General features: G+C 38.5%; 1 protein-coding gene across 2 annotated transcripts in view; it reads right to left on the reverse strand.

Moving 5' to 3' along the window:
- Positions 1 to 22,761, reverse strand: part of LOC128874578 (tachykinin-like peptides receptor 99D) — an 83,714-nt gene that overhangs the window by 15,617 nt on the left and 45,336 nt on the right. For both annotated transcript variants that reach the window (XM_054119421.1, XM_054119422.1), the window contains exons 2-4: positions 17,230 to 20,136; positions 16,284 to 16,731; positions 1,647 to 1,865 (exon numbers count right to left, since the gene is read on the reverse strand). In XM_054119421.1, the coding sequence (XP_053975396.1) occupies positions 1,647 to 1,865; positions 16,284 to 16,731; positions 17,230 to 17,278 (716 nt within the window). In that variant the 5' untranslated portion in view covers positions 17,279 to 20,136. The remainder of the gene's footprint in view (positions 1 to 1,646; positions 1,866 to 16,283; positions 16,732 to 17,229; positions 20,137 to 22,761) is intronic.

The following is a 22,761-nucleotide window of genomic DNA, read 5'->3' on the forward strand; positions in this document are numbered from 1 at the left end:
AAGGAGTTTACAATGTCATTTATAATGAAAACAAACAAATTAATGTGTATTAAGTTTAACATCGAAGCTTCAAATATAAAAATATGTGGGAAACAATAATTCATCTTCTTCGAATGAAAACAAGTATTTAAATACTCTTCTAAATTTATTTCAATTTCAGTTCATCCAGCGTCAGTGTGTGTCGCTATTATTAATTTTTTTATTCGATAGGTACGCCTAAGTAAAGATTTATTAAACAAGAATCTAACCAAAGAATCCACCAGCAAATCCACGTGCATTTACATGAAACTTGGTATAAATAGGGCAGCCGTTTAATCGAGCCAAATTGTTCTGGTCCCGATGTGTCCCAATTAACCGGAATCGACTGTACTAATTGTTTTGGTACAAAGAGCAATATTACTGCGTTTTGTCCCAGATCTGTTAGTTGAACTCGTCAGTAGCTTACCTAGTTTAGACTAAATCCTATTTCAGAAGTGACCTCTGTAATCCTCCATTGGATGAACTTTATTTTATCTTGGAAACAAGAACATTATTTCTTGGCTATTATTGGCTGGCATTATAAATGCTGTAAAATTTTACACGGATTGAAAATTAATTAACCTTTTGAGGCTATGATCTGGAATTTTTTGGAAAGAGCAACGACACATCTATTCTGTTATTTAATCTCTTCAAGAAAGAAACTTGTAAATGATATCCATAATTAAATAACGTGTTGAATTGAAGTTAACAAAGTTACTGAAGTGGGGAAAACTGTAATGAAAACATCAGTTTCAGAAGGTGGATCCGTTGCTTCCTTAATTCAAATGCCACCGAGGCGTCAGTGTTGGCCTGTACTCTGGATCCTGTTAATTATAAAATTTAAATAAAGTCGGTAGTGGGCGAGACACCTCCGGAATACTTACATAGTTGAAGCAAAGTTTCCTGTGTGCGATTAAAATTCTTCCAATCCAACCCCAGACTTAACCCACTTCGTAAGAATGTTGGAACTAAAACTATAGCGTCGAGTCGAGTCGTAGGCATCTCTAGGTCACATATTCGACCTTCGTGCCACCGCTAAAGTGGACATTCTTCCTCATTTTAATAGGAGAGTCCCTTTATCATTTGTATTCTCGTTAAATTTAATATTCAATCATCTAAATCCGATCTAAAATACCACTCAGGCAAAGTACAACTCCGCAGCTAAAACTCTTGTCGTCAATCGAGAGGACTTCCAGACTTTTTCATCTATCCGAGTAATTTTTTAAATCGCAAGAAAGGTATTTCATTTCCCTAAGCTTTCAGAAAGTTTCTTTCACGACAACCAAGCGGAAATATGGGGACAATTCATCCATATTCAGGTTCAAATGTTTCGGTTGGCGTCCCTTCAAAGGGATAAAATTACAGCTTTGGAGCTGACGAGTGAAATTAGTAATTCAAAATTGTTGTATTTATTTCAGGTTATTCGCGTGATACCTTCTGTCGATGAACAGACCGATGATTCATCGTATCGGAGATTTATGGTGGCACGAAAAGTTCCAAAAAATTGTTTTCGATGAATTTGAATGAACGCGCTGTAGTGGGGGCTTTGTTTTTCTTTCGATTCCAGTCAGGACGAATCGGGGATATTGAAGTACAGGCTTGGGTCGTGGTAATTAAGGTAAGCTCACAGGTATTCGTCGTAGCTGAGGCCATTGTCGTCCCTGTTGGGAAAGTCGCTGTAGCAGATCACTCGCACCTCGCCACTGGCGAAATTCTGCGTGTAAGTTGTGTAGAAGAGCAACATAGGCAACGATAACACGGCTCCAACGATCCAAATGACGACTGCTACGCAGAGTGTTGTTCTTCTGCCCATTCGAGGTCTCAACGGGTTCATGATGGCCATATATCTAGAATGAAATTGAGCCAACGATTAAAATTTATTTGTTCTATACAAAACAGTGATAAGAGAGTACTACATAAACAAAGTTTACAATATCTTCCAAATGTTTTATTAGCAGTTGGATTATTAATCATAAAGGGGATTTATTTGCAGTCTTGTGGAAAGCTTTAATTTTATGGAATGGAGAATGTGTGTCGTGTTAAATTTAGAGCTTTGTATACGTATCTACAGCTTTCATTTATTATTATTGCAATATTTAATTTTTTATTTGGTTAATGTTATTCTCAAATACTTGATTCTAATGATCTATTTCCTATGGTTTCACATCAAGGTACATATTTATTTATCGTTTCAATACAATGCAAAGTACGGTCTGATTGAACACTTTAACGATGGATCACGTAAATCTCCATGCTTTCGCAACCGAACGTTGACGACCGATCGCAGGGATTTGTGTCGTCCGATTTCCCGTGATCCTTTCAATTTTCTTTGCAAACAATAAAGCAAAAATCTGCTACTTTGCCTATAGAATCCTTTTTATCGATCTACTTCTATTAAATAAAAATGAAAAATGAAAAGGATTCAAAACGAAAGCAAGTAGAATTTTTTCTAGCAGTGGTAAACTAATTTCTGAACAAATTTTCGAAATTCCTTTTTATAGCCATAACGTTGAGGAAGCGCAGTTAAATAATAAACAGGATTAAATAATTCTTCTTATAAGCACGATGTTGGGAAACATGAAATAAATAATGTAAACAGTCCTCGGTGAATTAAAGTCAACTCCAGCGCGTACCTAGGGAATGAAAAACCAATTCATTACCAGTGATCCATAAAGAACGGTAATAAATTAAAGAAAATCACCCATCCATAGGCATAGGGTTGGATTTCTCGAACCTTTACGTTTCTCGAAGCCGGTAATATAATTTCCCACAGCCAACCTTTCTCCTTTTTTATAAAGATTTACACGGGTTTTCCTGCCATTGAAACTTTTCCCATCAAGGAAATTCTGCATAAAGTGTCTTCGCATATTTCCTCAAAAATAAACACACGTGTGTACTTTAAACCGAAGATCTTGTAAGTGCTCCTCTGTTGTATCGCTGCTCTTTGCATATCACTCTCGACGAAAATTTCACCTTTGTATTTTCATTTTCGCACCATTATGCCACTCGGCAATGGTGGTAGAGGTTCAACTTTGTTTATTTTTAAGGTTGCTTGAAAGGGAATCAAAGTTTTTTAATCGATCGAATTGAATTGATTCAAGATTTTTAACTACGACATTTTCAAGTTTTCTACTTTGTAGTTAAAATAAAATAAAATTCCCTTTTAAATGGCAGTATATATTTCCACTTACTCCAACGTTAGCATAGAAATTCGAAGGAAAATGCGAAAATTTTAGGACCATATTTCCCTCGAATGCTATGCAGCGTAGCGACGTAATTATGATAGTACACTCGGTTTCATTAAAATTCTTTACAGCTTCATGGTTATAGGTGCGCATTATTGGGATGAGATTTTACGGCGTGGCAGACTTGGTTGTAAATTTTCCGGTCCATGATCATCTTACTTCACGGCAATAAATCAGCTTCAAACGTCTCAGCCTTTTTTCTCGCTAGCTGAAGGTGGGCAACCGTCTGAGATTCGTCGAGTTCTTCGGGATACTTTCTCGCCAAGGTTGATTTTCCATTGTGTGACGGTTGAAATTCGAGTAAATTTTTACAGAGATTACCAGCTTGGAAAATGGGTTGTAACTGGTAGTGAGGAAAAAGGGCGGAAACTTTTATGGAGAAGAAGCGATGTTCATCGATGTACGTGGCACGTTCACCCGGAAAATGAGAATTGGCGTAAAGGAGGATGGTCCGAGGAATAAAGCTAGTCGTGAAATCTAATTTCTAATATCCAGAGGACCACGCAATTTTTGCTGGAGAACAAATTACAGGCACATGGCCCCTTTGTGATATTGCTTTGCGATCTTTGAAAAAGGACCAGTTGGAAATTTTTGTGGTATATTTCGTTATTTTTAACAATTCTTTTAAATATTTTAGGTGAGGCTCGAAGAGGACTCAATTTTTTAAATCTATCTTTTTTATTTCGTTATTTCAGAGTTCATTTAATTTGTACGGGTAAATTGTTTTAGAACCCTAAATAGAGTACACGTGCTCTTAGAAAAGGGTGGTTGGTAATCCTAACCGAATATTTAATCTCATCATAGGCCACAATCGAGTTTACACCGAGTATTTTATAATTGTACACTTTGGTCACATTTAGGTGAGATTTAGTCCAAACTGGAACGGTACGAGGAAACGTGTTTTACGCGATCTTGCATAGCTGGCAGGATATCGCGATAATAGCTGCCCTAAGCACTTTCCTCGATATTCGAGTATGGGCGAAATAAGCGAAATAGAAAAGCGGTCGATAATCCATATAGATGACGACGGAAACTCGATTTCTCTATAAGTAGAGTTACGTATATCTTGCCATGGTTGGTCATAAAAGTCCAGGTACACCCCATAAGTGTGCAATAATGCAGAAAATATGAGCCACGATAATTTTATAGCTATTGAATTGATTGTTGGTTCAGGTTAAGAATTCCTTCAACAACGCTAGGTGAAGTTAAGGTTCAAATGATTTTACTTTTTTAAAAATATGTGCTATCTAAATAAAAATAGAACAGACATTTAATAGATGTAGAAATAGTAATTTCCTGGCAATCTTTGCCTTTCAGCAACGAAATGTCCTCAGCATAACTACGTATAAACCGTGCCCAAACGGAAGATTCAATCTAGTTCCTCACGAACATGGAAATGCACTCGATTCGATTGGTTCGAGGTTATAAACCCGTGGTCGCGAACCAAAAGATTAGCGCCAGATCCCCCAAGATGATTTGTGCGATAGCTCCCAGTGGCGTTTCTATGAAATAAACCTTGGCTCGAAATCTGTCAACGTTACGTAAGAAGCTTACGACCAACAACTAAATATTGGACGTGTAAAAGAGGATCGGACGTTCACGGATGCTTCCCGAAGTTGCCATTCGACGATTCTTAAACTCCTTTTAAAATGTAGGTCGCAACAGAGGGTTTTACGACGGAAGGTTTATGCCAGTCGAATGTAGGATCTGTAGTGAGCAGAATCGTATTCGAGATGTTCACCGTGTCGGACGAATTTTTATCTCTGTAATAACAGTCAAAAATTTCTGGACCAGAACTTCCTTCTCCTCACAATTTACAGCAAAAGTTGGAAAAATAATTTTATCCTAGCAAAATTTGATAAATCCCTTACAAATGGCCACTTGTGGTAAGCGCAATAACGACTGTGGAACATTTAAATCGAGATACAATTCAATCAGTGGTTAAATAGCGTCGAGCATTTGATAAACAATAATCATGGGATTTCAGCTGTTTATGTGGACGAGAGACGCATGTACATCATATCGCGCGTAATTTATCTTCAGCTAACTACACTGTGCAATTCCAGGCCGCTGTTCACTGTGCGGAATATGGAACTTTAATGTCATTATACCATTATGTACGTCGATTGAGCTGTACGCCACATTCGTCGATGTATGTTAATGTTTGCGCAATTAGTTTGAATAGCGTCGTCGAGGAGACAGCACGAACTGAAACTGAAGAATTTCAGCTAGGAAGTGTTTCTATTTTCAGATAAATTTTAATTTTATTAGTAGTATTGTGCATGTCACAATCGTCGATGTATGTTAATGTTTGCGCAATCAACTTGAGTGTTACGAATGAAAGACCATCTTAACGTGGAACCTAAAAATCTTCAACACAGATTCCTTTGATCTCGAAACAAGCTGTCCCAATTTTCACATTTTATTGGTACTTGTCCACGAAGCTTTAAAGTTCGCACAATTGTGGAAATAATTTTCGCAGTGTTTCTTAATGTAAATATTCAAAGGCGCGATACTCTAATGCCCCTGTCGGACGCAGAACCGGTATACGCTCTTTAAGATAAATGATTCAATTCTATTCTCTCTGTCGAGAACACGGCTTCGTCAGGTTCCGAGCAAGTAAAATTAATTAATCGTCTACATTACCTCCGAGACTAGTAACTCTTCGCAATTGCTCATTGTTGCGCGTTCATAAACAACGCATATTTTAACGTCACGAGAAAAGTGACTTATCGGGATCATTTTCGATACGAAAGTGGTGTATAGTAATTTTTCTAAGAAACGTTACATCTCATTTTATCATGTCTAGATTTTAGTGATACTTTCATACTGCTTTAGAAAGAACAAAATAGAGAAATATATGTATTTCCTTAAATTCAGTTTCTAAATTGAACGAAGGAAACATTAATTACGAAAATTGAGCGAGTGTATAAATATTAATATTCTCATGATTCCACAATAACAACTCATAACGTCAGTAAAGTATAAGGACCTGATCCTGCACGTTGCAATTATTTAAAAAATCTTTACCACTGTTCGTTACCAATTCAAACATGAAATCTTTTATATCTAGACGGATGAACTTGCTCCATTATGTTAAAGGCGACTCGTACGTGCCCTATATCAGGTTATTTGGCGTGTCAGTGACTTAAACGGCAGAATCTGATATCGCACGCTACCAATCCGCGAAAGTTCCGCAAACGACAGCTTCTCACAACTCGTAGCATTGTATAGGTGATATCTTGACCTGAAATTTCTGCAAACTTTCTGATGTCTTCTGGACGCCAACCCTGTGAGGAACCGCACACACTTTGCCACTTGCGAACTCCGTGCATGCCATGCCCTAGAAACAAGGCATCCGATCAATTCAGACTAGCTGAATGTGTCTTAAAGTGGCGCCCTTGATAGCTGATACATCCCTTCTTGTGCGTTCCACTTTTATTTCGGTTTTTGTACACAAAATTCGAGATCCTCTTGATCTATCATTCTTGCACGACGACGGTTTCTTCTGTGGTAGTTTCTTCTCAAAGTGGCGACCTTGATAGCTGATACACCTCTTTCATTGTGTTCCAGTTTTCTTCGAGTTTCTGCGCACGAAATTCAGAATCTTCTTGATCTGTCATTCTTGCACGAGTAGGATTTTATAATGACTAGAAATATTTAATATTTAATCCAGGAAAAGTCACGATAGCGTTTAACTTGAATTTCTGTAATTTCTAAAAATTTCGATTCTCATTTTAATTAATTAATTGATTAATTTTTTCATTAAGCGTGCGACACTGTCTGTAATAATAACGTTCGCATCGCGATCCGGAGTTAAGATTCGCGCGCTGGTCTCTCCTCAGTATCGGAATGTTTTCTCGAATCGATCGGACCATCGTTGGCACTGACAGTGGCATCGGAATTTTAATCGGTTCTCCAATCGTCGGGAAATAGCGCCATAGGTATTTTGATTAAAACTCGCGTTGTGGTTTATGTTCGCCTTCCCATTTCGATTTCCGTAGATCTTCATACTTTATTTATTTATGTGCTCGTGTTGTTTCACGATCAAAATTGCTCGACGACCGAATGAAATACATCGCAGGATATCGATGGGAATGACAAAGTATCGAATAAATACTGTACACATCGATATAATAAATAAATGAACATTAATCGTCAGTTTTGATGTAGCTATTTGTATTTGCGTTTCGAGTCGTATTTACGGGATAAATAATAATAAGAAGGAAAAAATCCATAAGATTATTTAACCTATTTTTCTGATGGTAGATGTATAATTCTTATTCAATCCAAGCAATAGGTTGATAGCAACAGGTTCCTGTTCCGATTACCACGAGGTCCAAGTTAAGTGTTGTCGCACAGGAACATAGATCTTTAATTGGATTCCGAATTCCAAGGCTGATAGAAAGAGCAAGCTGAACGTCAAGGTTTATTTAGTTTTTATAGGATTAAATAATTTCACTTTATTCCTCGTTGCGCTTTTTACTGCTAAATTACATGCTACTTACATTATCAAAACAAATTATCGTATTGTTTTGCAACGAAATTCTTAAAGTTAATCGGCTGTGAAATGAATAACTATTTTTTTTTGGTTACTGAGTGCACATTAGTTAGCCTTGTAACGTAATTTATAACAACGTAATTATTATAATGTACTTAATGCAATTTTATAATAGCGATGTATGAGGTGTAATATATAATTTAAGTTAATTTTAATATTACTATATTATCATATAGTATAATACCAAGCTTCTTGCACGTAATAAGCAAGATAGAGTAGTTGTTTACGTCCGACCTTTGTTAATTTTATTTACGTTTTGTAAAGAAAAATATTATGCAACGTTCACGCAGTTTCTAACACATTTTAAGCAAGTGTCAATATATCGATTTTCGCTCGCCATCGACAAGTTCGTCGACGGTAAAGATAATTTGATCGACATCGCTCTTCGCGTCTCGGTTATTCAGGTTACACTTGACACTTTGAATCATATTATGACCGATCTGCCGCGGTGATTTATCTGCTTTAACGGAGAAACTGTCGGAAGCTCTACTTTCAGAAGAATGACTGACGTAAGGGATGATTACGCGGACAATACCTCCTGTTGATCGATGTTTTAACACTCCCTGACTATCTCCAAAACGAAGTAAAGCCTCTATTTTGTTACATTTTTCGTGAGGGTACTATTAAATAATTTTTTAAAAACAAAGTGTCACGAAATATTAAATAAAATATATATCAATTTTATTGACTTTAATTTCCAGTAGATTGGCTAATTTAAAAAGAATAATAAAGCAATGATTTCTTTGCTCCGTGGGGAATTCAATGAAACAAAAGAAGTAATTAATGTTCGCTTAAGTAATATAAATTACAGAAGGAAAAGTTAGAAAGTATTTTAACGTGTCTGCTACTCGTGCTTTTCCCTTTACATTGCGACTGTTTCGTACACAGATCCAGGTCGAATGCTAATTACTTCAATTAGAGAAGTTACACGCAAAAGTAGGTGTTCGGAAGTGTAACAAATTAAGTGGCGTTCGTGACACCCGGTTGTATTAGGATCCGCACGCTACCGTTTCGTTGTAAAGTGGCGAACGTACCGCAGAAAGAAGGAAACAAATACCTTCAGTCGTCAGTAATTGGAAAGTTTTTTAATTCCTTCCGATTCATTTAACAAGACTTATAGTCTGCAACTCTCAGCGGCATTCGTACCTCGAGGTTCCCTCGCCGCACTCCAGACTGTAAAGTATTCTCGTTACACTCGGTAAAGTGTTTTATGTATTACCATTTCGTAAGGTAATCCCTATATATTCACGGCGCAGATTCCCGCAGACTTGGCGAAACCTCATTTCCAATTTGTTTTCCCTTAATTGATCTCACAACATTAACAGGTGGAAAGAAAGCAAGATGTCCTTTATTTACTTCTATAGCTAACTAAAAATGTATTAATTTACAACCGTTTTAAAGATTTAGAATCAAAAAATCCATCCTCAATTTTACAATAATGTACCTAATCTGCTATTATTCAAACATGTACCTTACTTAATTAATTTCAATTTCAATACGACATCTTGAACAAATAATTGGCATTTAAGACACATCCTCATAGCTATTAAATTCTATCCAACGTATCCTAAACAGTCCGTGTATGGTAACTCTATACTGCAGTTCCGGTTTCCTGTCTCTATCGCATGCACACGTGCGATCTCCGGCCTAAAATAGCGCCGTGGAGCGGAGGTAAATTCGACGAGCGTTGTTTAGCAACATTTTATGGACACAGGGAAGCTTTAACAGGTAGCTAAGTGACTTTATGCGATCGAATTCAGGAACGCGCTGTGATACTAGGCTCATTGAACGATGGCAGCGGCAATTTACGAGAACATACAAATAGAGAGCGCGTTGCTTCGGGGTAGTAGCTTTATAAAGCCGACGGACACGGCTATTCACGCTTTATGAATTCAAATTTTTTGTTTATAGCTCGGTGCCATACAGGTTATTCATGACAGGGTAATTTGCATTTTAGTTCATGTGTCTCTTAGGTCTGGGCTTTGTGTGTTCGCAACATGAAAAATCAGTTAAAGGAACAAATTATACATATTCAAGCATCTCGATATATTTTTAAACGTGTCATTAATTTGGTTATCGAATCACTACTATTTTTTCATTCCTGATTCTAAAGAGTCTTAATCAATTATTTAAAGTATGCAAAAATAAATCGAGAGTATATAATACAATTTTTCATGCAGGGTTTTATCCTCAGGAAAATGAATTTTGAGGATTGGTGAAGCACACGTGTGATTCGGTATGACTTGGATACCCCGTCTGATCATAACCGGTTGTTTCTACTTGTGTTGATACTTCCGGACGTTTACCGCGCTACTCTAATGTCTACCTTGCTAATAGTTCGTTAATTAACTCGTTAACTAGTTAGAATTAACTAAAACTGATAATGCCACATCATCATAAATGCTTCCAAGCACCATAAGTGGAAATAATTGATAATGAACAGACACATCGAACTAGGCGTTCTCAATCGTAGACGTGCCTGATGAATTTTCAATTCCAGTCGAAAATAACTATATTCATACACAAATTTTATTCTATATCTGCAAACTTAGTTCTATCAGGATGGTTATCTATGAAAGCGATTACTTTTTTTTAGAAGCTACAAGCTGAAGATTATTTCAGAAAGGAAAATTGTTACATTAAAATTAGCAGAAGTTGCATTAAGCAGTACAATATTACTACAAATCTGATACACGACCACTTTTTTACAAACAAAATCAATTGGTGCCAGAAAAACCCAATTCCTCAAAAATGTTTGACTACTTTCACGATGAACAGTTCACACATTTCCACCTTACATTGTTCAGTACTCTCATCATTACAGAATCTAGTTTCCTAAGTTACGAGCCAATTATTCCAACGTTACACGTGAGAAAGGATTACCCTACTAGGGAATTACCAAGTCTTATCACGCGGGGAGAGTCGAAGTGAGATAAGTGGAATCAAAGTTCCATCAATTCCATTTTATCTTACATGAACCTTACACAATCGATGCTACTAGACTCTGGAGACAGAAAGACCCAAAGTGCCTTCGATCTCCTCGTTTAGCTCTGCCAAGCAATTACTTTATCAAAGAAGTTGACTCGTAATTCGATAGGCATGTGACGTGCACCGTGCATTAACCTCTAGGGTCAGTTCGCCCTTGGAAAGTCCGACTGAAGAGGCGAATGATGGACGTTCCCGAAATGGGTTACCAATTACTCCTTGCATCCCTGCAATGGTGCCACGCGCTCCTCCGAGGCTAAAGCATCTTTCTTCTCGATCAAGCTACCAGAACACTGACCATTTGGACCGACCACACCGGCAACTTCCTTCCTACAAACAAGGTTATCGAGGCGAAGAGAGAGTTGGTAAACAGAGGAGCTACTCAGTCAACATTTGCTTGGCAGAGTACGAAGATTCGTTCATTGAGGACTTGACACCTGGCTGGGTTTAAAAGGGTACTCTTTCTTTCTGAATTAAAAATAGATTTTTTGGGGTAATATTCTCGTTGGTTAAGGTCTTTAGAATGTTAGGTTTCTATCAAATTTTTAAATTGACGAGATTATAATTGTTTATATTGCAGACCTATTAAGTTGATTAATCCTTTGACTACAACGACGAGTGAGACTCCAGGTAAGAAATTTGGGCCATGAACCATAAGCGCGTGTCTGACTCGTGGTACTTCGTTCGGACTTCCTACCTTTCTGTTTACTATACCCCAATTTTTTTATTTCAGTAAACAGTAGAGCAGTCGACATTTTTGAGAATCTTGTACAATACAAACAGGATTTATTTAAGGAGAATTTCTTGTGCAATGAATAATAATTATTTCTAAAGAAATATTCATGGATCCTTCGCTGTTAGATCCGAAATTCTGTTCGAATAGGCTCTCTGCTTTTTCTATTCCCTTATCGATTTCCGGTCAATCTATTGAAGGAGACGTGGCTATTCCTTAAAGCGGAGAGGTTTCGACGCTTCGCCACTCGTAGCTCCTAATCGAAGGTCTGACTTCGTTCCTGATTGTTAATTTAGCGGCGTGGTAATGGCCGCGATTAAAACTGAACTCCGGTCTGAACTGATGGTCGAAGCTTGATCTTCAACGCACGATAGGTGAAGAGAAAGGTGAAGAATTTCTGTGATTGCGCTCTATCTGTTGACCGTAGCGAGTGGAAACGTTGCTTCCAACGTTGGGGAAAATTCAATTCCCGTTGGCGGTTTGTTTCCAATAAATGAAACTTATTGATCGAGAACACGCACCACTGACAGATAGCATTCGTTCATCAAAAAACACTTTTTTAAGAGAATTTTGAGGGGATTTCTAGAGGCTGCGCAACCTTCATGGTAACAGAAAATCGAATCAATTTTTTCTCCCTTGAAATAAGAGTTTGGCATTTTGATAATAATATGGATTAATTTTAAGGGCAGTATATTTGAGAAAATTACACTGTAAGTTGTCGCTAAAACCTGTCTAGTTCAGACAATTCGAGCCTGAACTGGTGGATAGTGATCAGGTCTAGGAGAGTACAATCACTGTTCCATTCATGGGATCCTTTATTTGAAGATTTAGTCTGGCTGATACGAGGTTATTCGCTAAACTCTATTAATACAGTTTTCCTTGATAAGGAATATAACCTCTAAGTGAGGTTCGGATTTTACGGCCACAGTTTCAGGATAGATTGGTATCGATAAACAAGTACGCTATTCACGCCTAAACGAGGCGAGAGAACCTTCCAAACCCGCGACCGTTATCGTAGCTTGCCGCTCAGGCTGTAACAAGATCGATACTTAATCGAGACAATCTGTAGGACAAGTAGGTGTTCCAGGAATTGAGCGATGTTACATAAAGCATCGATTTTCTGAAAATAGCTTCATTGGTCTCTGATTACGTATCCATAAACCTCATGCAGAACGTGGAGCATACATCGATGCTTTTAATAATTCATAAGCATAATTTCAATTTTGAAAGCGTCAAATTACAATAATTACACAACTATACCTGCATTACATTCAGGATTTACTGCTGAACTAATCGTTAAGGCTGACCCAGTAAACTTTGTCTTTTAGACGCGATTAGAGTTGCCTAACTTTAGCTTTAATGTCCTTAGATCGAATCTCCAATAGTGAACCAATGCTCTTATCAAAATTCAGTTGGTGGTTAATGATATACAATAATACAACCAATTCCACCATAGTCTTGCAGTATTTGTCGAACTATGTTCTCCTACAATTCATTGTAAGAATTTTAGAGGCACAGAATTTTCCTTAAAAATTGTCACGAACGTCTTGGACAACCCAATACACCGACAAAAGTATTTTGTTATTAAAAAACTAAATTCTAAAGCTTCTTATAAAAATCTTTTATATCTAAACAAATTTTCTTCGTCTCCAAGATACGTGTAACCACTGTATAAAAGGAAAAGTCCCCTCGCGTTGATTTCCTTGAAATTAATTTTCAAAGGAGGCTCCATTTAGGAGCAATTTGCCTGTGTCTAGTCACTTTGAAGTGAAAAACATGTGCCGATGAAGATCCTAGCAATCGGAAAGGATAAAGAGGCCAGATGACAGCGCGGCTTTGCGCGAACAGAACCGGAGTTTTGAACACGGAAAGTTATTTACCGTCGCGTGGGGGTCGCCGCGACTTCCCAATCACCTTTGCCTCGCTGAAACTCGATTTATCCTAGGAACAATTGTACTGCCGGTTGCGTCTAGTCCATCCGCCGTTCGCGTGTGGATGTGGCAAACGCTTGGCTGCACTTTAATGAGCTTCAACGTACTTTACCCAGAGGTCGAGCTTCTTTCTGAATGGAGCAGAAAGGCCAAGCAATTATTCAGTTGATCTCTCAACCGTTAATGCGACCTGTTAGCGGTTGCGCTATCTCGATGGGAATCGTTTTTCCATTTTCCATACGGATGTACATTACCGCAGGAACCAATTTCCATTTGTTATAGGTCCATCATGATTGCAACAAAGTTGGCAAACCGATTCGTTCGCAGTTCGACATTTTTCCCCTGATTGTGCTTATCCGCTCGCGATTGCTATATCCTTGTCTCTATAATGGCCGCCACTGCGGATTTAAGAATTTCCTTCCCCACTTCCTTTTGGGAAAGGAGGTTTTTCATTTGAACCATTACTGTCCAAGATGGGGTACTTCGTGGTGTCATGGTTAAATGATGTTTAGTACGCACGAGCATGCTTGGTTTAATGCGATAGATTTATAAATTAATTGACTTTTTTAGGAATTAATTTCAAGAAAAGGAATGCAAGTTCAGAATTTCATTATATACAGTTGTGTGAATAATTATAGGTTCAAAGGTAAATGCTTGATATTTTAATGAAAGAAGTGGTTAAACTACGTTATAATCTATTTGATTACAATTATATTTCGCGTTGAAAGAAATATTTTAAATATGAACGTATAATTTAGAACCCATAGTCTGACACTTTTTTTACTTTTATCGTTTCATATAACGAACAGTCAGCCACGTAAATCTGCATGCGCTCGTGTGAAACGATGTTTAAAGCTAAAATACGAATGTGCGCTGTTGTAGGATTATTTATATTTACTGCAAAAAAATATCAATAGGTACACCGACGGGAACATGTGCTTTTTAATATACCCGTGGCATTTCGATGCACATTTTCCCGACCATTTGTTTTTCATACGTTTCCTTACAAACAAGTCGAATAAATATTAAAAGCAGAAATACCAATATTATTTTTATTTTCAAGGGCTACCGAATCTTATCGAATCGATGTAAAGCAAAATTGATAAAAAGAGCTTTTATTCTAGCTAGCATTTTATTCTACAAATATTTCAAGAATACTCGACCGAACAAAACTATCTATTGTACACTATTTTTATGGTTTTTGTTATTTATACCCTCTAAACGTTCTTTTAACCACCGCTGGTCGAAATGGGTTATCCAGTGCACGCTTGCACGTGTCTATACAACGAACAAAGAAGCAGATTCTTCCACGATCGAAGCCTAGATTTTCCCAACGAAAATTCCCGGGACTGAGATTCTGTCGTATACTCGATAACGCACATTATCACTTATCGGGAGTGTCACAGCCGGCGATGCGCCATTCACGTTCTTCCCTTCGAGCCGTTGAAGCATAATTCTTCGATAAATTGTAGCTTCGTTGCTATCAACCTATTCAGAATCATCGGTCGATTTGACGCCGCTCGCAAAATATGTCTCATCGATGTCGAGGCCACGCGAAATCGGAATCCATTCGTGGCTCCATCCGAAAATAATTGACAGATTTCGGTGTAAATCAGCGGAACACTCGATAACCAGTTTTATTCATTTCTCTGCCTGACAGGATATTATTTTCGTTCTCCTTTTTCTTGAATTATCACTGTAACAAGTTAGATGGAAATATTCTTGTTGTGATGGTTATTATCTTTACAGAGACATTGTAATTTCTTGAAAATTGAAACTGTGAATTGTACCTTCTTTTTCTTGAATCGTCACTGTGATAAATGAACTAATGGAACCATTTTCCCCTTCAACTCAATCGCCAGCAGTAAAGTACTAAATTCCGAATTATAAATAAACAACGTTGCAATTTGTACTGCGAATAATTGAAATAACTGTACTCGTTACTTTTTATCCGTGACAGTTCAAGCAAAAAGAAGATGAAAATAATTACGTGTTACGTGGAAACGCGAAAGTAATTGTTTATCGAGAATATTCCAACGTATTGTTTTCATCGACGCTGTACAATTAATTTTATCGCGAGAGAAATGAATTCTGGTCCCACTGCATGGCAACGTGGGGATCGCCAAATAAATTCCCGCGGCAAATGCGTGCTAGTGACACGCGAAAAGGAGAAAACAAAAAAACTACACAAACAAAAATGAAAAAGAAGGGTGCTTTACTTTCACAGCGTGCTACGACAATGGATTCTGAATTTTTAACGTAAGTACTACCCCGGTATCCATTCAGCGTAGCCTGTTGCAGGATGGAGAACCGTGGCGTGAGGTGAATTTTTATCACTTGAAAGTAGTGATTCGAGTACACGATTGCGTCGACGTCTGGATAGAATAATGGTTTACTCAATGATTTCCTGCCTTACGATTAATAAATATTAGTCATTTGATTAACAACTAGAACCATTATAAATCAATGTTCTCAGAGTCAATGAAATGCACGAGTGCTCGTTCCATCGAATTTATTGGTAACAGTGTTCCAGATCAACGAGTGATTCAAACATTGTCATAAATGGTAACCTGCGCGTGATATGCCCAGTAAATATATTTAATAGACGGAAAAACTTGCTGTTCATCATACTCATTCTTTGCAAAACTATCCTTTAAACTTTTCCTCTAAACTTTCTAAACATATTGAGAAAATATTCAGTACGAAAATCGACCGTCCATTGAACCATGAAACCTCTAAAACACCAAAACAAATGGAAATTGACAGACCGTCGTAATCAACTATTGAAATTGATCGAACGTGGCGCTTACCTGTCGATAGAAATCGCCATTAAGGTGAAGACGCTGGCGCAAATGGTGAGCACCGCGATGAACTGACAGATCTTGCAATAGAGAGTGCCAAACGGCCAATGGCTGTTCAGCATGTAGATGTAGTTGAACGTGACGTTTAGAGTGGACACCAGCGCGTCGGCTATGCTCAGGTTCACCAAAAAATAATTGGTGACGGTGCGCATCCTCTTGTGCGCAAGCACGATCCAGATCACTATCAGATTGCCACCGGTGGCGACGATTATCATTCCCGCGAACAATAACGTCCAGATCATTTGTCTCCACCATGGTAGCACGAATTGGTTCCTCTGTTGGAGATCGGTTATGTTTGTACCGTTTGTGGTGTTGTAGTAGGTATAATTGTCCATCCACGATGTGGTGTTCCAAGGATCAGGAGTGGAGTTCATGAATACCTCGAGGGTCTGCATCGCTTCCATCGGTTTAACAAACAATTTCAATTTACTTAGGAACGAATCACTTACAATTTAAAGGATAATCGTACTTTAAATGGATTTTACATCTATTTACACGTATGACACTTTAAAATTATTTTTTATATTTAGTTTTATATTACACCAACGACATCGAAGTAAATATATTTTTGTTAGAAATGTTATAATAACTCCAGGATAGCGTTATTCTTTAGTTTCATTGTTACACAAGGTAACAGAATTTTAATTAGAAGCAGAGTTTAAAAATAGAATTATCATGTTTAGATCCTACACTTTGCACTACAGTTGAACTTTTTCAAAAATCCTTGCCAGCATACATCTTTTCGAGACAGAATTCGTCACACTGTACACAAGTAAACCTGCAGGATTTCTCTTGGAACTTCTTCAAGTTCGTAGATCATTCTTTGAGTTGGAAGAAATTAATCCAAATCTTCAGGATACTTATAATCACTGATGTTAGGCGGACAGTCACGTACCTGCCAGACTCAGATCCATTTCATGGCCCCGTTTAAGAAAGCTTCCCATCGGACGTAACAAATCTGAGTTTCACTCCAGAAGAAAACGCGGGAAACCGAGCTCGCTACGCTGACACACGACCTCCACTTCCGTCACAGGGACAGGTTCCTGCAACAGTTCACCCTTCGACTGCTCTACCGTCCAACCACTATATCGACTCGTATTGTTCGTGTAGGTTATCCTCGAAGGTGAACGAGATTTTTTTCCCCAATATCGATACGATGATAAACTTTTCTCGCTGGCGCCATCGCGTTCAGGCTATTCTGTCGCGTTCGCTTCTATTACCCAGCACCGTTGGTCACCTACGATAATCCTCCTCCAGCGAGTAGCTTCGATTTAGAATCATTTTGACGTATCCTTGACACTCGAGCTCTTCAATCTCTACTATACACTTCAACCCAAACAGCTTCAACTTCTATGCTTTTCCAAGCTCTGTGTCAAAACTTGAAACACTTCAACTCTAACAGGTTCCTTCGACTTCTACGCTTTTAGATTTCAAACTCCATCTCAAAACTTTAGATTCAATTTTGTTATATAACTCAACAGATTCCTTTCACCTCCATATCTTGATATATCAAGCTCCGTCTCAAAACTTAAAATTCTTCCACACGAACCTTTGTTCAGCTTCTAAGCATGCTCACGTTTGGATAGAGTATTTTTCTCCGTCGAGATTACTCGTTCTTTCTTCCAGAGGTTCTTTCTTCCCCCACGCAATCTGGCAATCTACCCATGTTTTCCTAACGCGTTTTTCCGCCATGAAAGCCGCGTCTCTCTCATTGTGTTCCAGCTTTTTTAAGTTCCAGGGTTTCTTGGGTAATTATCTCGAAAAGTTTCGCGCGGTATTGTTAAAAGGGATCCCCCCTCCTGGGACTCCCCGCGAGTTCCACAACCGACTTATTCGGGTTTGATCGACAGCGTTGGCGAGAAGTTCGGTATACTGCGGAGTGTTCCTTTGTTCCAGTGCATTTGAATATATTTAACAGCTAGTGACCAGGACGGAGGCGGGGATACTGTTGTTCCGAGGAGCTTCTGTTCCTCTGGTGCTTGTACTTTTTACCGTCTGTTCTTCTCTAAGAGTCTCCGCTCGAGGCTAGCACTTCCTGGCGGTTTCAATTTCCCTGGCGTTGACCTGTCTATGCAGAATTTTAATGCCCATTCTTCTGGGCTTCCTTCACCCTCTGGAAACGGTAATTTCATTCGTGTTACTTTATTCTTTAACCGAAGTGTCTTGTCGCGAGTAATTCTCGTCAAATTGTACCCTGGAGACCGGCTTTGGGAGATCTGTCTAATGCTTGGTCGATTCAGAGGCTCCTATAACTGAAAGGTACTTATTTTCATTGGAAGTCATAAAGACCCGGCAATTTAGCGTGCATTCTTCTGGACCTTTTCTCGTTTCTCAGAACGATTACTTCATTTGCAACTCGTCTTTTTGTTGTTAAAAAAGGACTTGTCTTTGTTGGAATAAATCCTCATTAAATTGTTGGGATAAATCCTCGTCACATTGTACCCGAGAGACCTGGTTCAGAAGATTTGTCTAATGTCTAATCGAATCAGGGTCTTCTTCGTTTGGAAGGTCCTTCTTTTTATTGGAAGTCATACATGCTCGGGAATTATCTAGATAGGGTTTAGTGTGCTTTTTCTTCTGGACCTTTTCTCCCCTTTGACCGCGATAATCTCACCTACGACTCATCCCAGAAGACGACTTGTTAAGATAAATTCTTCTTAGATTCCCTCCTGAAGACTTGCTTCAGGAAATTTGTCTAGATTTTTATCGATTTCTCGGGTATTTGTTTTCTTACTTGTGGAAGGCTATCTATTTTATCATTTCTCGAAATCTTTTCTAGTTTCTCAAGAATTTAGGAAATTTTCATAGAAGGTCCATCCTTATATTAAAAGTTTTAAAACTCCTTAGGAATTTATGTAGAATTCTAATGGGCATTTGTCTCGACTTTTATCCTCCTCTAAGCCTTGTTCTTATTATAATAAATCTTCATGAATAGATATCCTAGACACTTGTTTCGTGTCATTGTTCACATTTTTCATGAATTTAGAAGTTCTTTTAATAGAGAATCCTTTTTTGCATTCGAATTGAACGAAACCCCTCTGGAATTATCTCTGTAGATTTCTAATGATCATCCTCCTAGGCTCTCTAAAAACGACAGAGCTCTTATTTCAATAAATTCTTATTAAATCCTGGACAATTTCTTTAATTAGATTTCTTTCATAGATTCCCTCTCTTTCTTGAATATTCAAAGAATGACTTTTCTGCGCTACGACCAATCCTCATCAAGATACACTAACCTACTTCAGAAAATTTGTCTAACTTTTTTCCAACTCGGTCACCATTGTATCAAGAAACTTCTTTCTTGCATTACCAACAGAACTCCTCGCGAATCTGGGGATCGCTCAATGTTTTGGTAAACGACTTCATTTGGGATCAATCCGGCGAAACTGCGCGCTGTTCCGCGCGAGTGACTTCGAAAGCAGTCTTTCTCTGTATGCGTACCGGTTGTAAACGATTCCAGAATCTATTTCGTATCAGCGCGGAGCCGACTCGGATTCAAGGGACATTTACATTAACGCTGCAGCAGGACACAGCCTCGACGAGGATCGCTTCGTTTGAATGTTGGCGTTCCGGGATGGTACAAGCTGAAAATTGTTTTCAGATATTCGCCAGTTGGAACGGGAACAAGAATGCTTTTGTTCGCGGTCGTGGCCGTTTCCTCCGACAATCCTCATCGGAATCGACGTCCCAGAATCGTCGTTGGATACTTTTTCCTTGGCCTTCGGCCGGGGCTACATCCCTCAGACCGTTTCGTCACGTTCGCAATTTCTTCGGGAACGCTCAGCGGCCCGCGGGAACGGCTCTGGAACATAAATTGCAAAGACATAGGTACTTTAAATTCCTCTAAACTCCACGGTGCACGTATGCGGGATTCATCGTCGGGTCGATTTTTTACCGAGCGAAATGGTCGCGTCGCAGCGTCAAGGGAACATCTCGCCACTTTAAAATTCGAATTGCGGTTTGTAATTTTTTTTTAGGGGAAGGAGTGAGTGGATCGAAATGAGAATCAGGGAATCTATAACTCGTTCTATGTAGTTTAATGAGGTATTTTAAGATTGAAAATCTTTTTATTTTCGAACAGCCGAAATTCATGTCCCGTTATTTGGTGAAAAATGCTGCGAGGCGATGAAATGGGTGGGCAGTAACAGAATAAATATAATTGAAATGTTACTGTAATAAATTGGAAATTGTTCCTTTTGTCAGGCAAACTTATTTAATGTTTTCGTTTCCGCGAGTACTATATGTCTTTTACAATGGATTATAATTGGAAATAAAATAAGTGGAGTTGTTTATATTGACGTATAAACGTTCAATCGCAATATTTGTCTTTGAAGTGATTGCATTAGGGCGACACGTACAGTCTACAAACTTGGCCTCTTGCATTAGGTACCAATGGCGATATCTCATATGACGAGATCAATTAATCAGGCACTTAGATACATGCCTCCCGGGGAATCGAATAATTTCGGTATATTCAGGCACAAATATTGTCTTCCCATCCACGTACTGCGTAAATTATACGATAGTGGTGTCGATGTTAATATCTGCTGGTATTGCTAGTCGTGTAATCGAGTAAATAACATTTAAATTATTTTATGTACTTGCTGGTTAGTCAGAAAAAGATAAAATTTATTACTGTTTTCAATAAAGCGGTGCAGCATTATAATAACGGCGAACGACGATGAGTTTATAATCCAAGCTATTCGATTTCCATACCCTCCACTGTGCACTTTATTAAACTCCTTTATGCTGAAGATTGCTGAATTATAGAAAATGCGCCCGCGAATATAGCGTTTTGCTGAGCCACGAAACGCGCAAACGATATTAACAGTACCATAAACGGTATTGTACCTCGGAATGGTGTGAATTGAATTGTAGATTAAATGCAAGTCGCATTTAACTGCCTTCCCCACTCAATTTTTCTCTATAAATAGCTTAAAAAACGTAATACTTTGTTACTCTAGAATGGATTTTCCAGATTAGAAATAAAATACATTTAGATAAGGAAGAGGATACAGATTTAATGAAATTCATTTTAATTTAAAATTTAAAGTAATATTAAAGATTTCTAATATGAAAGTTTCTTTATTAGCTCATTAGCTTATAGCATATAATTCCATGAAATACGTCTGGTTCATAGTTTGAGATTTGTTGTGGAATATATCATGCATTGAGTGGAACTATGCTAAGTTGACTTCTACCACTTTTGATTGCGTGTTCTCGTCTCCTAAACATCTTCACCATACTCGCCTAACATAGAAACTTCAGGAGCGCGTCGATTAAAACTTGTCCCAGCTTGCTGGGAGTTCGCTATCAAGCGGTCGCCTCTTTGATAAAAGACTTTTACTCTTCAGCGAGCAAAAAACTCCCGACATAATGGAATCAGGGTGAAAAATGTGCGCCGCATCGAAGCAGGAACGATAAAAGGACGATCGAAGCTGAGATACGAGAGACTCTGAATTAAATTATTACTAATCAAAACAGGTTGATTAAAATGATCGCGACCAGAGTTCGAGAGTTTGGACTTCTCAGAAATCAAATTTTAGTGGCGATGAAGTCAGTTCAGTGGACTGTGATCTTAATTGATTTTTATTTTTCGAATAACACTGATGTGGAAAATAATTCACTCGAAGCTTTTCTTATCTTCAAAGAATCCTACAGAAACACCCTCAATATTAAATATGTTTTCCGTTTTTAATAAATGGAGCAAACCGTATATATCCAGTGGCTCAAGACTCGAAAGAAAGATGAGCTTCAAATAAAAATATAATCCAGGTTCAAAGGAACAAGCTCGGAAAGGTTTTCTCGTGCCCCGACGAGATTCCTTGGCGACTTTCTTCGTGATTTCTCGCTATCTTGCATCTCCACGGCTCTCCTCTCCTCGTCTCAACCGCACCCTCATTGTTTTTCCGTCTAGGACAGGGGGGCACAATTTATTCCAAGCGTAGGTGGGTTCGCAGGAGTTCTCTTATTCGAGGAGAGCGTATTCGGGGCGATCCGTTCGCCTCCCTTTGTCAAAACGAAACCGAACACCCAACACAGACCAAATAACCCACCAGCTGTCTCAACCTTTGCATTCAAGCCCGAACGCACGCCTCCGCCTTTTATGCTTCTCCTTTCAACGAGTTTTACGTCCTGGGCTCTGGTTAGTTCGCAAGTTTGATCCAAGGACATTATCAGGAACGCCTCTCGCGAGCCACCCCCTTTATCTTCTTCGCGAGATTTCTGTAACCCTTGCTTGCTGCAATCGCTTTCACATTCAGTTGGTAAAATTCTGCATGGGACTCGTCCCCTCGCAGAGGATGAACGGGAGATATATCTTCGAGCATGATGAATAGCACTATGGGGGGACATTTCCTTAGAATAATGGACAACGAATGAGGACGAAGCAATTTAGGTGGGCCAATTTAGGTGAATTTTTGAAATT

Source organism: Hylaeus volcanicus, chromosome 4 (genome assembly GCF_026283585.1).
Source record: "Hylaeus volcanicus isolate JK05 chromosome 4, UHH_iyHylVolc1.0_haploid, whole genome shotgun sequence".
Taxonomy (NCBI): domain Eukaryota; kingdom Metazoa; phylum Arthropoda; class Insecta; order Hymenoptera; family Colletidae; genus Hylaeus; species Hylaeus volcanicus.